Source organism: Athene cunicularia, assembly GCF_003259725.1.
Source record: "Athene cunicularia isolate RWA chromosome 27 unlocalized genomic scaffold, athCun1 chr27_part1, whole genome shotgun sequence".
NCBI lineage: Eukaryota > Metazoa > Chordata > Aves > Strigiformes > Strigidae > Athene > Athene cunicularia.
This window is the reverse complement of record NW_020799138.1, coordinates 3010540-3029122: the sequence shown is the minus strand read 5'-3', so window position 1 is coordinate 3029122 and position 18583 is coordinate 3010540. Positions and strand designations below refer to the sequence as shown.

At 57.9% G+C, this 18583-nt stretch overlaps 1 protein-coding gene across 2 annotated transcripts in view; it reads left to right on the top strand.

The window, feature by feature from the left end:
• Window positions 1-1792: 1792 nt before the first annotated feature.
• KCNH6 (potassium voltage-gated channel subfamily H member 6) overlaps window positions 1793-18583 on the top strand; it is a 30209-nt gene continuing 13418 nt past the window's right edge. The window contains exons 1-5 of one of the 2 annotated variants that reach the window (XM_026864682.1): window positions 1793-2017; window positions 10338-10493; window positions 13295-13404; window positions 15245-15557; window positions 17044-17255. In XM_026864682.1, coding sequence (XP_026720483.1) covers window positions 1816-2017; window positions 10338-10493; window positions 13295-13404; window positions 15245-15557; window positions 17044-17255 — 993 coding nt within the window. In that variant the 5' untranslated portion in view covers window positions 1793-1815. The remainder of the gene's footprint in view (window positions 2018-10337; window positions 10494-13294; window positions 13405-15244; window positions 15558-17043; window positions 17256-18583) is intronic. The other variant, XM_026864683.1, reaches the window with a different exon arrangement.

The window sequence follows — 18583 nt, the reverse complement described above, 5'->3', positions numbered from 1 at the left end:
AGCTGGAGAGGCCCAACGCTTCCCTCCCAGGGCTGGTGCAGAGCCCCGGTACAAGCAAATTTGGGATGAAAATACCCCCAAGGAGACCTGGCTCTGCAGCTCCTTCCCAGCCCGGCCTTGGTCACATCCCTGCGCGCAGCACAGCCTTGCTCCGGCACCCCGCCAGCCCCGTAAATCCTGCCCTGCGCCAGCCCAGCCTGGATCCAGCCTGGATCCGGCCCACGGGGCTGGCGCTGGATGGGGAAACGCTCATGGCAGGTGGGGAGCACACCCCAGGAGCGGGGCCTTGGGGGGAGGTCCCCTCCTTGTGCCACCTCCCAGCTGGCAGAACGATTGGGGTAGAAAAGGATGGGGAAGAGGGAACTGGGAAACATCTGGCTGTGGTGTTTTGTGCTGTTTGCAGCGCCGACACCGGCGTCAGCCCTGCGTGGGAGGGTGAAAGGTGCCAGGGTGGGAGTCCCCCGCAAAGGGCCACCAAGGGCTCTCACAGGGTGGGATGAAGCAGGAGACTTTGGTGCGGCATCCCTGGTGGCACTGGTTTTACTGGGAGGAATCCTCCAGAGCTGGGACTCTGCAGGGGATATTAGAGAGAGCCCCGATGTGCTGGGGACGGGTCCCTGCACCCCACCAGCTCCCGGCACTGGGTGCTGCAGCCGTGCGGAGTTTTCTCCCGTGTTTGGGTGAAATCCCCCGCGAGGCTGGAGCGCAGCGGGGCTCTGGAGCACGCAGGCTGCAGATGCCATTCCTGGGTAATCCAGGAGATTAATTGGGGTCTGGGCTGGGAAGCAGCCTCCAAACGGACCCTCTGCTCTGACCTGCCTCCGGCTCCAGCCTGGAGCCGATGCCAAACGCCGAGGGAGATGCTGCGGGGCGGGGCACAGCATCTGTCGCATCAGCATCCGCAGCCCCAAGTCACATCCCAGCAAACCTGTCCCAGAGTGGGTCCACCCCAGCCCAGCACCGCTGAGCTCCTTGAAAAAAAACCAAACAACAAAACAAAAATCAGTTCAGATCAAAGCTCTAGGCTGGGTTTCCCCCAGGATAAGGATGGAAGCAGCTCCATCTGGGCTGGGCAGCCCGAGTGGCTGCAGCACCAGGAGGGGTTGGGGCAACACCACTCCCTGCCTCAGTTTCCTCTTTCCTCCACCTAAGCCCTTTTCTTCTTGAGCACAGGGCCCACGCAGCCCAGCAGGGCCTGGATTTCAGCTTCAGCCCGAAGGCACAATTATCCCCTAAAACATTAGGAGAATCATCATTAGCGTGACGGGTTTCACCCACAAAGCGAAGTCTCACGCTCACTCTTCCTCTCACCCCTTGCTTGACTTCACTCAAATCTGAGCAAGGGTGGGAAGTCTGCAAGATAACACAGGTCCCTGATAAGCTCTTGGGGAGGGACAGACGCTGCAGCTCTTCCCTCTGCCTGTAGTGCTGGATGAGGACAGATTGCCCACGTGTTAGACAGCAGCGAGTCCCCACATACGAGATGTCGATGCTGCGCGGGTTGGCCCAGCCCAGCAAAAACTGCCTTTACTGGCGACCCCCACTTCGGGTCCCCCTGTCCTCACAGTCACCAATTCACATGAAATTGGGGGAATATTCTCTCTCTCAAGAGCAGGGCAGCACCTGGCAGCCTCCACCTGCCCCTCAGACCGGTGTCCCCAAGGAGCCCATCCCTGCACAAGCCCCACAGCAGGTGGCATCACAGACCCCATCCACCCAGCCTGTCCCTCATCCCTGCGGGTCCCCACCGCCCCCCTAAGCCTCCCGCTCTCCTGCCTCCCCGCAGACCGCAAGTTCCTCATCGCCAACGCCCAGATGGAGAACTGCGCCATCATCTACTGCAACGACGGCTTCTGCGAGATGTTCGGCTACTCCCGCGTGGAGGTGATGCAGCGACCCTGCACCTGTGACTTCCTCACCGGCCCCGACACCGCCAAGAGCTCCATCGCGCAGCTCACCCAGGCCCTGCTCGGCTCCGAGGAGTGCAAGCTTGAGATCCTCTACTACCGCAAAGATAGTAAGAGTTGCTTTTTGGGGTGATGCGGTGGTGGGAGGCATCACCTGCCTGGGATTTGGGGTGTCTGAAGCCAGTGGTGGGAGGTGAAAGGGGCATCGGGATTGCACCCAGACCCAGGGCTTTGTCGAGGGTGAGGCCATGGTGGCTCCCAGTGGGGTGGAGCTGTCTCTGCTGTGATAGGGCACTGGGGGCACTGGGACCTCGAGTGATGGAAGTCGTTGCCAGATTATTTGGGAATCGGGTCGTTTGTGAGCCCTTGGTGATGGCTCAGATCTCCCAGGGCAAGCAGTGGCATCGCTCATGGGATCCCTGCGTCATGAATGAAGATCCCACGGGAAGCCCGTGGAGGAGCCAGGCAGGGACACGGGTCTCGTGCTCAGGGATGAGATGAGACAGACCCCCTGTCTCTGCCAAAAGCGGGTGCAGCCAATGGCCTCGGAGTCGCCTTTCCAGCGAGCAGAATGTGGCTGTGCGTGCACAGATGGAATTATGTTAAGATGAAAATGAAGCTTTGATGGAAAATACTAGTGATTAGTTCTAATACTGCAGGAAGTTAAATAAATATCTAGTGCTTGATGCTGCAAACCAGCAGCAGCCAGGGCTCCCAGGGATGGGGGGAATGCAGATCGGGTGCTTGCTAGAGGTTAAAAATATTAAGTATTTCCTTTTTTTCAACCTGTGGGGTTTTCCCATGGCTTTGGACTGTATTGACTGGCCTGAGCAAGGGGCTGCACTGTGCTGTCAGCAGCTCCCTGGGCAGCAGGATGGAGGAGAAACAACTGGAAGCAAAGGGAAGGAGAAGGCAAGAGTCCTGGCTCCCAGCCCGGCACACTATCTCCGGGGCTGGGACCCGGGTGTCCTGGCCTTCCTCCCAGACCCTATCTCCTGGGCTGGCATCCAGGTGCCAGCGTATCGTCCCCAGGAATTATCCGCTGGCAGCACCCCTGCGTGTTAACCCGCACAGTTAACCCGGCGGGGCTGGACCCGGCGCCGGGGCAGGATCAGGCCGCTCACCAGCTGCGTTTCCTGTACAATTTTCCTCCCGTCCTCACCGAGGGACCCTGGTGGAGGCTCTTTCCCCCGGGGCCAGTCCAGGGTGAAGCGGGGCCAGAGAGTGGTGCCAGGGCTGGGCTGTGAGTGCCCCCTCGGCCGCTGCGGTTGGCAGGGGGCTGGCTGGAGCCCAGCGCAGCCGGGGAGGCACGAGGAGAAGCGGGCACATGCTGTCCCCCTGCTCCCATCCCAACACCAACGCGTGGCCATGGCGAGGACAGTGTGTGCAGCCCTGTTTTGCCCACCTCGGGATAGTTTCCCCATGTCCATGCCCGGGCACTGCTTGGCTGGGAGCCCAATCCAACACCATCCTCCCCACTTTGAAGCATTCCCGCCAGGCTTGCGGGATGCTCAGTGCTCTCCTCGAAGCCCGGCTCTTTCTCCGGGCCACAGGAAACTCTCAGTGCAGCTTCGAGCTGCTTTCTTCTCTTTTTTATTAAAAAAAAAAAAAAGCAAAAAAAAAAAGCGCCCAGAAGCAAACCCTTCATGTCTATTTTTAAAACCCAGCCCCACCAGCAATATGCTTTCCAATTGTTTCCCCCCAGCACTCAGCCTGCAACTGCTCAGCCCATTATAAATGGGTCTTATCGGCAAAGAAAAGGCCTTTGCATTATAGGGAGCTGCTGCTTAATTAGCCGGTGGAGGCTCGGAACCCGCCTGTCCTCCTTTTCATACCGGCAGCACCAATCTCCAGCCTCGACCTGCTGTTTATTACTGCGGTACTCCTGGCTCTGCAGCTCGCGGGGTTGTTTCCTCGCTTTTCAGGTTGCCAGAGACAATATTAAACCCCAAATCTGCCTGTCGGAGCCCCCTGGCAGGACCAGGGTGGGATGGATGGAGGTAGGTGGGAGAGGGGGCACCCACGGGTGTGCGGGCAGGTGGCTCTGCCCGTGTGCGGGCAGGATGCCGTGTGATGGGGTGATGCATGTCCCTGGGGACAGCTGTGCTGCTCGGTCCTCTCCCGGACACCCACGCTGCCATTAGCTCATTATAAAAGGAGCCACGGGTGCTGATAGTGACCCCAGGTCTGAGCAGCCAAAATGGAGCCAGGAACCAAGTCCCGTTGGGGGAAGATGGGACCAGCCCAGCACCGTTGTCCCTCCCTGCCGTGGCAGCCCCAAAAACACCTTGGAAAGAGGGGAGAGCCCGACGGCGGCGCGTGTGGGCTCTAATCCCCTGCTCAAAGCTGGGAGATCAGTGCAAAGTTAATTTCCTTACAAGATGCTGCACAGCTGGGGCTGCCCCAGCCAGGGCGGTCATGACGGGATCAGCTCCTGCCAGGGCGAGGAGCAGCCACGGCCACCGGCCCTGGGGACACACTCCAGGGCTGAGCCGAGCCCCCTCCAGCATCCCCTGGGGACAGCACGGAGGGGCTGGCAGGGCTGAGCTGCAGCCAGGGTTGGGTCTTTTTCCTCTCCGAGGGTGATGTGCTTTGCAGTGAAGCCCCCAGGGTCCCCGGAGCGGGGCTGGTGGCCGCAGGTGTTGGGCACCACGGTGCTGGCATGGCCCGAGTGGCAGCAGCTGGTAGTGCCCGGGCGCTTCGCCGTTAATCTGCATGAATGGGATGTTTATGAATATGAAAGGGAAGATGCAGGGCTGAGACAGCCGGAGCAGCTGGCGGAGCAGCCGTCACCTGCAGCCCCAGCCCATCCATCCCTGTCCCCTCCCCGGGCAGAGCCCACGGCTTGTCCCCTCCAGCAGTTTGTGCCGGTCCCCTGGGGCTGGGGATTAGGGACCAGCTCAGCCCAGAAAACTCGTTACACTGGTGCTGTAAACCGGGATTTCCCCCGGGGGCTCCAGGAGGAGGAGGGAGGGAAGTCACAGAGCAGTTGAGGCACCCGGTGTCACTCAGGATGTCCCCCCCGCATCTCTCCATGCCTGAGCAGCTGTGGGGCAGGCAGGCACAGGTTGTGGGGTGTCACCGCACCCAAAGGGGAGAGGGGGACTCATGTGACATGTCCCTGCTGTCCCCAGCCCAGGGCACATCCACGGCACCGCAATCACCCTCCAGCAGCTGCTGCCAGGCAGCCCTGGCTAAGGCAGGCAGGGGTGATCCAGCCAAGGTTTCTCCGTGCAGCTTTATAAACAGCAGCGTGTGATGTGCCCAACGGGCTCGCTGGAAGCAGAAGGGCAATCCGGCCGGCAGCCGCTGGATCCTGGCACCGCTGGGGCTGGGGGCCAGTGCTGGCAGCCCCAGGGAGCCCCATGGGGTGGACAAGTCAGGACAGAGGGGACCTCTCGGGTGGCAGAGGAGCAGGGAGGCACGGCCAGCTGACAAAACCCCAACCTCAATTTAAGCTCTTTGCTTGTACAAAACCGTGGGGTTTAAGCCAAGCCCGGGCTGTTTGCTTTGCGTTTCTTTAAGGTTGGGCTTGGCAAAGCCAGGCTGTGGCCTCAGGAAAGGGACAGACATCATGGCTCCACTCCAGACAGGGACTTATAAACATCCCGCCTCGCAATGACAAATGCTCTGGTCCCAGAGATCCCGCGCTGTGGGGCCGATTCTGCCACCCTTGACACGGCTGTGTCGCAGCTCTGGCCGCTCCTGTTGCCCCAGCTCTGCCCTAGGGACAGCACAATCGGTGTAGAAAGCTGGAAGAGGCAGGTTTTCCATCCTCTGCTGCTCCTTGGATGCTTTGTGCTCAGACCAGATGTCCCACAACCAGAGGGACTGGCCCAGAGCATCCCAGCATCTCCAGGGATACTTCCCAGGAGGCTTTTTCCTGAAATCCCTGCCCCAGCAGAGCCCCACATTCACACCCCAAACCCTCCATCCCCATCCTCACCGGCTGTTGCATCCCCAGTGGGAGGTGGCCCTGTGTGCCATGGGGACAGGGCCCTTGGGATGGCTGGGCAGTCCTGGGAAGAGCTGTCAGAGCTGCAGCTTTGGCCGCACAGCCCCGCGCTAAGCTGGACTAATTCCTGTGGCTGGCAAGGATTTAACAAGGGAAGGACCATGGGCCTGGATGCGGCCACTCGCTTCACTTGTGGTGGAGATTAAGCTGCATTTTGCCGACCCCCTGTATCGACCTGGGACCCCTTTTGGCTCCTGGGGATTGGAGCATCCTCCCACCTGCACCCCAAAACATCCCACTGGGCTTGGAGGCCTCCTTCTCGTGGCCACGATGTCTGTGGGTACCCTCGGTCTCCTGACCCTCCTGGTTTTCCCCCTCCACTGCTGCTTCCAACCATCCAGCTCCTCACTAAGTGCAGAAATTCTCTCTGTGTCACCTCACGGGGGTAACCACTGTCCCCCCACAATTACCTAATTAGGTCATTTTAGTGGTTATGGGGTTGCTGCAAGGAGCATTTTTGCCAGCCTGGTGTCACAGCAGGTTTCAGTCTCCTGATGCCTCGTTTGGGTGCGGGGAGAGGGGCCGGCGCAGACCCTGCGGTGCACATCCTCTCCCAGCACAGGGGGGATGCCAACCTGGGTGCGAGGGCTCCCCAGCACCCGTCCCTCACCCCAGACCCCAAGGGAGACCCATCTCCCACCAGCTCAGCCCCCACCTCCATCATTTTCCATCCCGCCTCAAGGATTTGCTTTCAGGCCTCCCAGCAATCTGTGCTTCCCTTTGAAGTTTCTACCCAGTCCCAACGCTGATTTGTCCCCGGACAGAAGCAAGACTCAGCTCTCCCAAGCATCTCCCTGGGTGTGCCAGCCAGCCCCAGAGTCTGGCTCCGTCCCCATCCCTGTCCCCATCCCCTCCGTGCCCTTCCCAGCCCCTCTTCTCCGCTCCGTTATATAATACCACTATAGATTTAGCCACTCTGCCATGAGACCCTGCAGATTAAATCTCCTGGCCGGGGGGAGGGAAGGACTCGGTAAGAGCTCCGAGGGCAGATTAATAGCTTGCTTTTTTAATATTCATAACAATACTGGTTTGTGTCCGGCTCTTGGAAACCCCCATGTCCTGTTGATTAGTTTAATACTGATGATACCGACAAATGCATTAACCACCGGCGGCCGTGGAGGATAAGAGGGCTGGGGAGGGAGGGCCCGAGTGATGACATTTTTAATGTTATTAAGTGCTCGCTTTTATGAAGGTCAGAAGACAAGATGGGTTGGAAAGCACAAACCTCCGAGCGCTCAGCCTGGGGGAGGTGGGCTGGGTGCTGCGAAGATCAAACCCAGCCCAGGGTTCTAGGGAATGAGCAGCCCGTGCAGACTCATCGCGTTGGGTGTGGGATCCTCCAAACCAGCATCCATGTCACATCCCTCCTGCCAAGCCCTTTCCGCAGCCCCTGGGCTGGGTTTCGCCCCGGCCGGGCACGCAGGCAGCCCCACAGCAGTGGCCACAGAGCACAGGCAGGTTGTGAATGCCCCCGGGGCTCCTCCAAGAGATCATTTGGCGGCTGGATAAAATTAGATGGATGGAGACAGATTAGCTGAACAGCTGAAGGGAAGAGACAGGCAGATGGATGGGGACAGTCGATCGAGGAACGAGGACGGGAGCACAAGGCTGGGGTCCCTCCTGGGGCCAGCTCAGCCCACCGGCGCCGCTGCAGGTCCGGGGTGCCTGTTTTTTGGGGGGAAGGATGGGGACGCTCAGCATTTGGCAAAGCCCAGGCTGGCTCGCCACAAGAAAACCAAGTCAGGGCAGAGGGTGTTAGGAGTCTCCCAGCTGTGCTCTCTCCACAGAGCTGGGGAGTACCCCAAATCACAGAGACCCCAAATCCTGGGGAACTGTCCTGTCTTTGGGCCAGGCTTAAGGGAACCTGCTGCTCCCCAGCCCTGATGCTCCACCGTCCCCTTGATGCTGTGGGGTGTGGGCCTGAGCCAAGCGCTGAGCTCCTGACATGCAGGGCTGTGCCTGGTGGGGCTACTTTTGGGGTGATTCCACTGGTTTTGGAGGGTCCCACACCCAATTAACTTCTGGTCAGCCCTGAATTTGTCAGGCAGTTGGACTAGATGATCATTGTAGGTCCCTTCCAACAGAAATAGTCTACTCTATTTAATTTAAGAAGGGATCAGCATGGGGGCTGGCAGCAGCATCAGCCAGGGCTGCTCAGGCTCAACACCTCCCAGATTTGCAGGATCAAACCAGGCACCAGCTGCCTCCCAAACCCAGCCCCAGCCACCTCCCAGCTGCTCCTTATATCCTTCCAACAGGATGTAACTGGGCCCAGTTTTCAGCTGTTCAGCACTGGCCGTGGGATTAACCCTTTCCATGCCTCGTAGGGCCTGCCATGATCCAGCCCCCAGGAGAACAGCTCAGAGGCCATCCTCTCCCAGCACCACCGAGGAGCTTAAGAAGGAAAAGTGAAGCAGTGAAAGGGATGCAGCAGGGCAGAGCATGTGAGCCAGGATCAGGCCACTTGGATCAGGATTCCTGGTCCAGGGGGGAAGCATGGAGCTGATGGCTGCCCATGCCAATGAACCCTGCTGGGCTGAGGGTCCCTGGGATGATTCAAAATCACCTGCGGGGAAATAAAACCCTCATTTTATAACACACTGAAGGAAAAAGCATCCAGTTGCCATTGGGCATCGCACACGCAGATGAGTGGGCACACACGTGCACACCCCCTGCACACACCAATGCCAACACGGGCACTGGCTGAGCCACAGCATCCCGGGGATGGCACCGCATCCTCCCGCCCGGCATGTGCCACCTTAGCATCACACAGGACACCTCCCTCACTTGGCATCACCTAAAGGACACCACTCACCTTTAATATCTCTAAAAATCCTGATGAAGAGAGGGAAAAGGGCTCATTTCTTTCTCTCCCCACTGGCTCCACGTGCGGGTAGCCTGCAGTGTGCCTGTGCGTCCCTTCGAAACAGCTTTATCTGCTGAAAATCCTGCCCCCCACCTCCTCCCCAGCTCACACGTTTAAGTGGATTTCCTCTCCCTGTGGCGAACAATGATGAAATAAATAAAGAAAGAAATAATCCTGGCTGCCAGGCCCTTTAAACGGATTTCACCGTATCCATTTCTTTCCCATTCTTGTGCATGTGTGTGTGTGTCTGTGTATGTGCACGTCCCTGACGTCACGGCAGATTTTGAAGTTGCCCGATGCCGGCCATCTGCTCCTGATTATGGGAGGCCCTGAGCTCCTTAAAATTATATGCAGAAGGGCTGACATCCCCCTCCCGGCCGGAGCTTGGCCACGGCAAGAGTGGGAGAGCACTGGATTGAGCCGGCAGCACATCCCTGCCCGATCTGCTAATCCCTGGTAATCAGAGCGCAGGGGAAAGGCAAAATCAGGGATCCACACCCGGCAAAAACTGCTGTGGAAGGAGGTTGCTTTGCTCTGTAGCTGGGTACCTGTTGCTCCATCATTTCTAGGAGGGTTGGGGTAGGAGCTCAGGGAGGGGGTCAGGGAGTTTTGTCAGAGAGGCTGGGGCAGCAGCTACAGGTCAGGGGCTCCCGCTCCCACCAGTGCCAAAGCAACAGGAGACAGCCCAAGGAAGGGACCCACCCTGATCATACCTTTGGGTGGGGTCTTTGAAGTATTTGGGGACCCCCCTGTATCCTCCACGTGCTGCTTTCAGAAAGGGCTGCAGGTATTTTAGGGTGCCCCTAATTGCAAACTGGTGCACAAGCAAAGCCACGGGGTCAAGCTGGCATCCAAGAGTCACATCCACATGGCCTCGTGCCCTGTGGCCAAGTTCAGGGTCCTCCCTGCAGCCCCCCTCACTCCAGGGACACTGAGCCAGTCCTTGTGCTATCCCGTGCCTCAGTTTCCCCATGGCAAGAGTGAGGTGAGGCTGTGCCTGACCACTCCATGCCAGTGCCTTTAGGGGATGTCCTTGGGGGCCATCACACCAGTTCCACCACATCCTGCTGCCCGCGGTCGGGACAGGGTACCCAGTCGGGGTCACCCCTACTGCCCACATCCAGGGCACAAAGAGGGCTGAAGTCAGTCCCCAAAAACTGTCTGGCAATTGCAGGGCAATTAGCTACGGTGTGATTACAAGCAGCATGCTTAACGAGGTTAAAGCACTACCTGGGACTTTCTGAGTTCTTAATTACCTACTCTTTAATTGCTGCTCTAAAGTACATTAATATAAATGACTGTCTGGGAAAAAAAAAAAAAAAAAGAAAAGAAAAGGCAAGATGCAGTCTGTGTGAGCTGGGATGCTGCAGTGATACCACCCTTTCCCAGGGCTCAGATCAGCTTCCAAATCCTCCACTTGCCATCAGCAGGTATTACACCCATCAAAGTGCTTAAAAAAATACTTTTCTGCCAAAAATGTTTTGTGCTGGGTGGGTGGGCAGGCAGAGCCCCTTGTGCAGTCCCCCCTGAGCCTGTCTCTGCTCGGCAGCCTCGTGTTTCCGCTGCCTGGTGGACGTGGTGCCGGTGAAGAACGAGGACGGCGTCGTCATCATGTTCATCCTCAACTTCGAGGACCTGGCACAGCTCATCGCCAAGAGCGCCAGCAGGAGCCTGCACCAGCGCCTGTCGCAGAGCTGGCGTGGAGGTGGGTGTCACCGGGGGCGGTGGGGACGGCGGGAGGGCAGCGCAGCATCCTCGGGGCTATCCCCACCCCATGGTTTTCTCGGGAGCCTGGGGGGGCTGGAGGATGCACCGGTGGCAGGGCAGGATCTTGCACCGTGAGGCTGAGCCCCACAGAGTGCCCCGGGGCAGAGGGTTGTGCTTCTGCACACCGCAGCTCTGCACGCTCAGGGGGTTGAACCGGCCACACACTTCACTGGGTGAAAAAAGGCCATTTGAGCCAGCTGACCCCCCTCACGTGCCCACCAGCCCACACACACCTCCAGAACCCCCAGGAACCTGGGGACAGGGCTGGGGACCAACCCCAGACACACAGAAAGGTGCATTTTTAAGGAGAGGGTGTCTCACCGCGAGCCCCACTGCGCACCCGCTGCCTTGCTGCATCCTTTTCATATTTAACACCGGGAGGTTTCTTCTGGCAGTGCCTCAGGCCTCTCCTGCGTGCCTGCAGCACTGCGTTTGCCGGGCAGGAGGTGCTGGTATGGGACAGGACCTGTGGGCAGAGTCATGGGGAGGGCCAGGGGACATTTGGTGTCACCAACAGCTTGGCTGTGCTATGGGGACATCACTGAGGCAAATGGCACAAGGATCGTTGTGCTGGTGTGGCTCTGCCTCAGCTTTGTGCTGTTCCCTGCTCTCCCAGGCTCATCCTGGGGTTTTGTGAGGCTTTTGGAGGCGGTGGAAAATGCAGATTCCCTTTTTTGGGAAGGCTGGATCAAAGGGAAGCCGTGGTGAGGCTCTCAGGGGGATGCGGATACCCAGAGATGCAGCTGTTGGATCTGGCCATGGAAAGGAGAGCTGTAGCTTCTAAATATCCTCCTGCTATATGGCCCTCGGTCACCCATATTTAAATCAGGAAAATAATCCTACATCTACCTTCATGTAAACCCTCCCTGGGGATGTGGGTCGCTCTAGGGGGGCTTTGGGCAGGCCTCAAAGCAAAGCTGTGGGGGGCAGCCTGGGTCTGTCCCCCCCATGGCATGTGGGGTGGCACAGGGGGACCAGAGCCAGGGCCAGGGCCACATCGGGGACCGATGGGGACACTTCACACCTCCCGTTGTATCAGTACGGTGATTCGAGTTTTAACACATTCACACTGGGGGCATACGTACATCCCGGAGCCATTAAGGTGTTTGCGTGCGGAGGAGCTGTATGCGGTGACGGTTACGTCCTCAGGCCAGATGTACGCACACGGGACTGACGGACATATGCGTGTGAACGTATATATAACCTGTGCATGAGTTCTGGTATCTATGAAGTGATGAGATTTATATTTTTTGGTGTGTTGCTTTAGTACCACTTAGCCTCTATGCATGGACTGCTGAGGAAATCCTAAATTCAGCTCTCAGTATATCTCGACATAGGATGCATCCGTACCTTATCCCACCCCGAGATGTACCTTTGGCTGCAGAAGGCACCCGATTAAAAGGGTACCTCCTGCTCCCCTGTGCGTTGGCGATTGCGCTGCACATCCCCAGGAGCGTCGCTCGGGTTTCCCACTCCAGCGCCAGGGAGCGCGGAAGGGCCAGAGCTGCTGGCGCCAGCCCAGATCAGTCTCTCGTGCACGGGTTTTCTGACTCAGTCTTTAATTACACGGCTGCAGGCGCCTGCCTTGCCGGTCCCTGGCTCACTGGTGCGCAGGGAAAGTCGGCTGCTTCGCTTCTTCCAGCTGAAAAGCTGCTGTGGGCAGTGGGGATGGGGTGAGCAGAGGGAGCCTGCGCGGGTGCCCCCATCAGCGGGGGCATTTCTGGGGAGCTGGGCAGGTCAGGAGCCTGCCTGAGCGGTTCGGCGGAGTGTCAGGGCTCGGCGAGGGAAGCAAATCCTGCCACAGCCAAACAGCTCCTCGGTGCGCTGCTTTCTCCCAGAGGACAATGCCTTTGCGGAGCTTGTGTTGCGTCTCATGCACCCCGGGATTTAGGCCACTTTTGGTCCAGTCAGTGAGTACAACTGTTGCTGCCGGGGGTCAGCTGAACCCCAGGGCTGACCCTGGCCCCAAGGCAGCAGGACGTGAGCCTGGCTGCTCACACTGACCCTGTAGCAGCAGTTGCCTGCGGTCTCCAGGGACCAGCTCTAGAAGAGGATGAGTGACTTTGTACTGGGTGTCACAGCACTGGGTTCCATTGTGGGCACTGTGGTTCATCTCCACGTCCCTTCCCCTCCTGAACCGCTTTTGCAGCTCCTTGCAGCCCCGGCTGCCCTTGCTCCAGTCCCAGTCTCCCATAAGGTGGTCTCCTGGTCCCCCATGATGGCAGCAAAGGACCCCCCCTCTTTGATCTAGCATCCCTCACCTAAAATCCAGAACAAGCCCAGGAACAAAATTGTAGAACTACTTTTTTTAATGCCTTAATAGTTTACCATCTCTTCTGTGTGCTTTTTTTCCCGCCCAAGTCCCACCAAGGAGATTTAGAGGCTCGATTTCCTTCAGGTCTAAATCCCTTAAGTGGATTTAACCTCTTTAATTGGCTTAGGGATGATCTGCACCTTTCCCATCTTGTGTCTGCTGTTGTAGGGACTCCCCTCCAGCCCAGCAGTGCTTTCTGCCAGTTCAGGGTCTGCCTTGAGCACACGATGATGTGATGGCATGGGAATAGCAAGTGTGTTGGAGGAGGAAGGGCCACGCAGCACGTACGTCCCCCATAGCACGTACCCCCCCCAAATTCTCTGTAGCCTCTTCCCCTGCCACCGCCCTGCCCTGTCTCGCTCCAGCCGTCACGTGCAGCTAGGTTACATCTGTCTCTCTTGTGTTTTGTTTTTCTTTTTAACAAGGTCAAGGTAGGAGGTTGAAGTTTAGTCTCCCGTCCCTGCGGCGACTCAAAATCCAGCGGAAATCTCTGCCCACCAGTGAGTTTGATGGAGTAGCCATTGACTATGGAAAGGTAACCGTAGCCTTTGTCTGATATAAGCCCATGCCTCAGGCCAGGTCCCAGCGCTCTTCCTCCGCTGTCCCCATCCTGCTCTCCCTCGGCTGCTGTGGCTCGGGCCGTATCCGGCGGTAGGGGCTCTGGTGCTGGGTCAGCACCGAGCACTGGTCCCAGCAAGGGCTGGCGGTGAGCGGCGGTGCTTTGGTGGCATGGGATAGAGCTAGGCAGCACTGCTCTGCGGGGCCAGCCCGGCGTGGCACATGCCGTGGCTTGCGGGGGGAGTGGGAGATGTGCTGAGCTGGCGGGCACCGCTGCTGAAGCTGGGAGGAAAGTCTGGCTCCGCAGTGCAAGTTGTCCAGGATGGTGGAGCTCCAGGGAGTTGTCCCCACCTTGAGGAGGGGACGTGCTGGTGATGGCAGGAGACTGGAGCAGTTCTGCTCTGAGTAGGGACTGGCAAGGACTTGCAGGCAAACCTCAAAGGGGCATATTTCCCCACGTTTTCCTGGCAGGGGCCAGGCAGTGCAGGCAGCTCTGGCTTCTCAGTCCTCCAGCAAAAGCTGGAGGGTGACACTGTCATTGCTGACATGATGAGGCTGAAAAAAACGTTGGTGGGACCTCTTTAGAGATTGCTGTTCTTGGTGGCTTCTTGACTGTCAGAAGTACTCAAAGTACCTCTGGGCAAAGATGTGTTGTTTTATGAAATTCTGCAGCTTGAGGCACAGGGCTGTGGGCAGGAGGCTTTTGCTCTGCTAACACATCCCCAGGCGCCAGGTTCTCGCTGTGCTGGGTGTATCGAGACAGCCTGGATAAAGCCGCTTCCCAAAACTACAGGTGTGATGAGGTGAAAGGTGCCTGTCTTCACAGAGGTTGTGCTTATGGCAAGTTGAAGACGTGTAGCATTATCAGATGCTCTGAGTATGTTGCTCCTACGAACACTGGCGCTGCTAAAGGCTCTGGGTAGCCCCAGGTTGAAGCTGCATGCGCACTGCAGTGTTTCATGTGTGCACCCATGGAAGATGTGCATTGAGGACAACCTGATGATCCACTGCTTTAGTGGAGCTTGGTCAAGTGGGAGCAGCCTAACAGATGCAGGGGTGGCCAGAGCCAGACCCTCCATGCACCCTAAAACCTGAAAAAAGGTCCTTAGGGATGGTGAGAAGTGCCACAGTCCCTCCCATAAGTACGACTGGAATGGGCGTAGACCCATACATAGGTTTCTGCTCCAGAAGGTGGTTGCTTTGTGTATCCCATTGCAGAAGTTGTTAAAGGCTGGAAACTCTTTAGGTCTCCAGGGAAAAAGGTTTAGCAATGGCTCAGGGTGGCTGTAGGAGAAGGAGCACGTATGGCGGAATTTGCAAGCCCGGCAGCTCCTCCAGTGCTTCCTGGTGCAGAGCACATCCTCTCCCGTAGATACCAGCACAGACCCAGGGCACCAACCCTCAGTGGTGGCCTGAGCTCTTGCAGCAGGCAAGGGGAGGGGAGGCCCAGCAGTGGGACGTAGGGCCACCTCAGGACAGTGCACGGCAAAGCAAGTACTTGAGGCAAGACTATTCCTAGGGTCTCCTCTTCTCTTCTTGCTCTGGCCTGCTTCCCAGCTGCGCAGCATCGCCTTGCAAACCACCCCGCAGCCACCCAGCCTCCGGTAGGAGCTGGTGGGACGGAGGAGCTGCCAAGTCTCCGAGGACTCGGTCGCCCCACCACAAAGCAGGTCCTGGTCCCAGTTGGAGGTGACCTCAGGAACCACAGCGCTTCCCAGCCCTCTGCCCCTCCTCTTACCTCCCCTAGCTCCCCCTCCTTCCTCCCCAGCACGCGAGGACTCCTTCTAATAAAACGCTTTCTCCTGGCTGTCTTAAAGCCTGGTGGTGACTCCCTGATTTTGAGGGACTTGAAGACATCGCCCAAGGAGAACTGTGTGCAGTCAGAGACCGAATCCCTCCTGGAAAAGGAGCGGAGGCCGAACCTGGAGGCCGACCCCACCCTACAACACTCGTCCCCGAAACAAGAGCCTCCCTTGCTGGGCCCACGAGGGTCGTACTCTGCGTGGGGTTTCTTTCGGTCTCGCCCTGGGGGCAGCTTCCACAGCCTCCGCAGGGTCTCCTCCTTGGACAACTTTGAGGCTGCGAGGTCTGAGTTCCAGAGAAAATTCAGGGAAAGGAGGGCAAACTCAGGTAGGGGAAAAACCCCGGAGTTGTCGGTCCTACTGCGGGAGCCACGGTCCTGGGCGATGGTCCCAACACATCTTGGGGGGGGAGGTCTCTTACCCTGCATTGCTTTTCCCTCTGCAAAGTGGAGATAAGCTGGGGTCTTCTCCCCAAAACCCACTGGTCTCCAAGTGATTCCCTGCGTCGGCAGGTCCTGCTCTTTGGGTAGAGCCATCCATGGTGTTGTGTGTGAGACGTGAGACTACATGAGGTTGTTTGGCTGCCCCACATGAGGGGTATCCCGCTGCCGTCCCACCTCCCTGGGAGGGAGGGAAGGGGTCTGCAGGCATGTGCAATGTGAGCTGTGTCCATGCATTGGGCTGGAGGAAACGTACCTCCACCACGGTGTCCATGTCCAGACCTTGTTCTCGTGAGATAGATGATGATAGATGATAGATGGAGGTCAGGCAAGAGAAGCTTCAGTAATTGGGGATGGGCAGAGATCAGTCTGTGGTGTCTGGCTTGAGAAAACAGGGTAGGGGATCATGATCCTCAAATAGTCAGTTTATGGCCCCTTGGGAGGGGACATGATGTAGGGGAAGGGGGTTGAGTGGGGAGGAGAAGGGTGGCAGCAGGATGGCTGGTGCTAACTGGGACCCTTCACAATGTCTTCAGACACCTCCTGCCCGTGCCATCTCTTGGGTCAATGTCAGAGTGCAAGGGATGGAACTGAAAATAAAACTCTGCCCTGCCCAAAGGAGATAGAGGGGTTGGGACACATTGGTTACAGTGCTTGGGGGTGTGGGTACATGCTCTCTCCATGACTACACATTGCCACAAGCAAGACCATGAGCAGACCACCTCTGGGGCTTCTTCCCTGGTCCTGCACTGGGTCACCCAGAGAAGCAGGTCCCTGGGGAAAACTGCTGGGATCCAGCCCCACTACAGCTCTTCTTCAAGAGAAAGCTCTGACCTCCCTAGCTGGAGTCTGGGGGTGGAGGATACATCTGGGTGGGGACATCATCCAGCTCCTGGCTCAATGTGGTGGCCAAAAACCAAGACAGCAGCTCAGGAGCTGTTGTTCAGGCTGAAGCATGCAAGGGTGGAGGAGCATCACTTCCTCCTTCGTCTGCTTCCATGCCAATTTTGGCATCCCTCCCTGGTGGGTCTCATTGGGGCTGGTCCCCAACCCACCACGTTCTTCAGGGGTAGCAAGGGATATGGGGTGCCTCTGCATTTTGGCAGCTGGTCTGAACCCCCTGAAGGAGGTTTAATGGTTTAATGGGTGATGTGTCTGAAAAGCAGCCCCCTCTCAGGCATCTCGGGTTAGGCATCCCATGTCAGAAGCCACCCTGAAGAAGCCAAACTTTTATGGCCAGGCAGATATTGGTACCTTCTGGTGGCACCTTGGGGTGGTTCCTAGCTCCTGGATGGCCTGCACTGAGACCAGGGCTCCGCGGATTGGCTCCTGCTGATACCATCCTCCTCAACGCTCCTCTCCATCCTCTTTCAGAGGCTTCCCACGTCAAACCCAACCCCCCGAACTCCACCTCGGACTCGGACCTCATGAAATACCGAACCATCAGCCAGATCCCCCAGTTCACGCTCAACTTCGTGGAGTTCAACCTGGAGAAGCACCGCTCAGGCTCCACCACGGAGATTGAGATAATTGCTCCCCACAAGGTGATGGAGCGTACCCAGAATGTCACCGAGAAGGTCACACAGGTACGTGGGCACTGGGATGCCCCCAAGGGAGCGGTGGGTGGTGGTGCTGCTGCTGGGGTACGGTAACAGCCATTCCTGTGGCTTTTGGAGGAGAGGGGCAGAGAGGGCAGTGATACCTGGAGATTCCATCCTAGGAAATGCCAGTATTCCTGTGCTTCATTTTTGTTTCTTCCTCTGAATATTTGAAATGCTCTTTTTTCCCCCCTAAATCAGTATTTCTGGTAATTTGTGGCCAGAGAAACACAATCATTAACTGCTCATGGGGTGATGGGGGACTTGAAGGGTCCATGTTTGTGTGTGCGTGTGGCTTCATTTGTGGGGGAGGGTCTGGCCACCGTTTCCTGCCCCCCAACGCCAGGGATGGAGCCCCTGGGGTAATGCTGGCCCCGAGGTGCTCAGGAAGGGACCCCATGCCAGGAGAAAGGGTGGCCATGCCGAGGGCCACAGGATCCCCTGGGAGACAGCAGGTGGCACTGCACTGTCACCAACACGGGTGGCACTGCAGGGGACACTTGTGGCAGTGCGTTGTCACCGAAAGGGACACTCGTGGCACTGTAGTGTCACCGTAGGGGACACGTGGATGTCAGTGTGTGAGAAAGGTGCTGCTGTATCCTGCAGTCCCAAGTAGGGAGCTCTTGCCAGTGGGGAAACTGAGGCATGGGAGAGCCACAATGCACAAAATACTTCTAAGGGCCCCTCCCACGATTGTCAGCAGCAGCAGAGGGCCAATTTAATGAAAATGCTGCCATCTGACCCCAGAAAGCCTCCAGCCTTGACAGTTTTCTCCATCAGAGCAGGGTGCTCTGCGGGATTTTTCTCCTGTCTCAGTGCTGGCAAAACTTTACCCTCACAGTCTCCGTGCATGTGATGGGCTCCCCACTCCCCATGGCACGGGGCAGTTTTTAGGCTTGTTGTGCCCCTGGCTTGTCCCCTTCATCCCAAAGCCCACTTAGTCCCTCTGATCTGGGGGTGACCGCAGGGACTGGGGATCAGCCCCTGAACATCCCAGCGGGATGGCGAGCAGCCTCCATGCCCCTGTCCCCATCACAGGGGACACCCACAAACCGGGGACCACTGCTGCATGCTGGGGTGACGCCAGCTGCTTGATGCGGGGTCATTAGCTAGCTGTGGGGTGATGGGATCAGAACTGACCAGTGGTGGCTGCAGGGCCCTGTCATGCAGCCATGCAGCACCCACAAAGGTCGATCTTCCCTTTGCCTTAAATCTCCAGACAGGATGGGATGGGGATGGGGATGGGATGGGATGGGATGGGATGGGATGGGATGGGATGGGATGGGATGGGATGGGATGGGATGGGATAGCCCCTG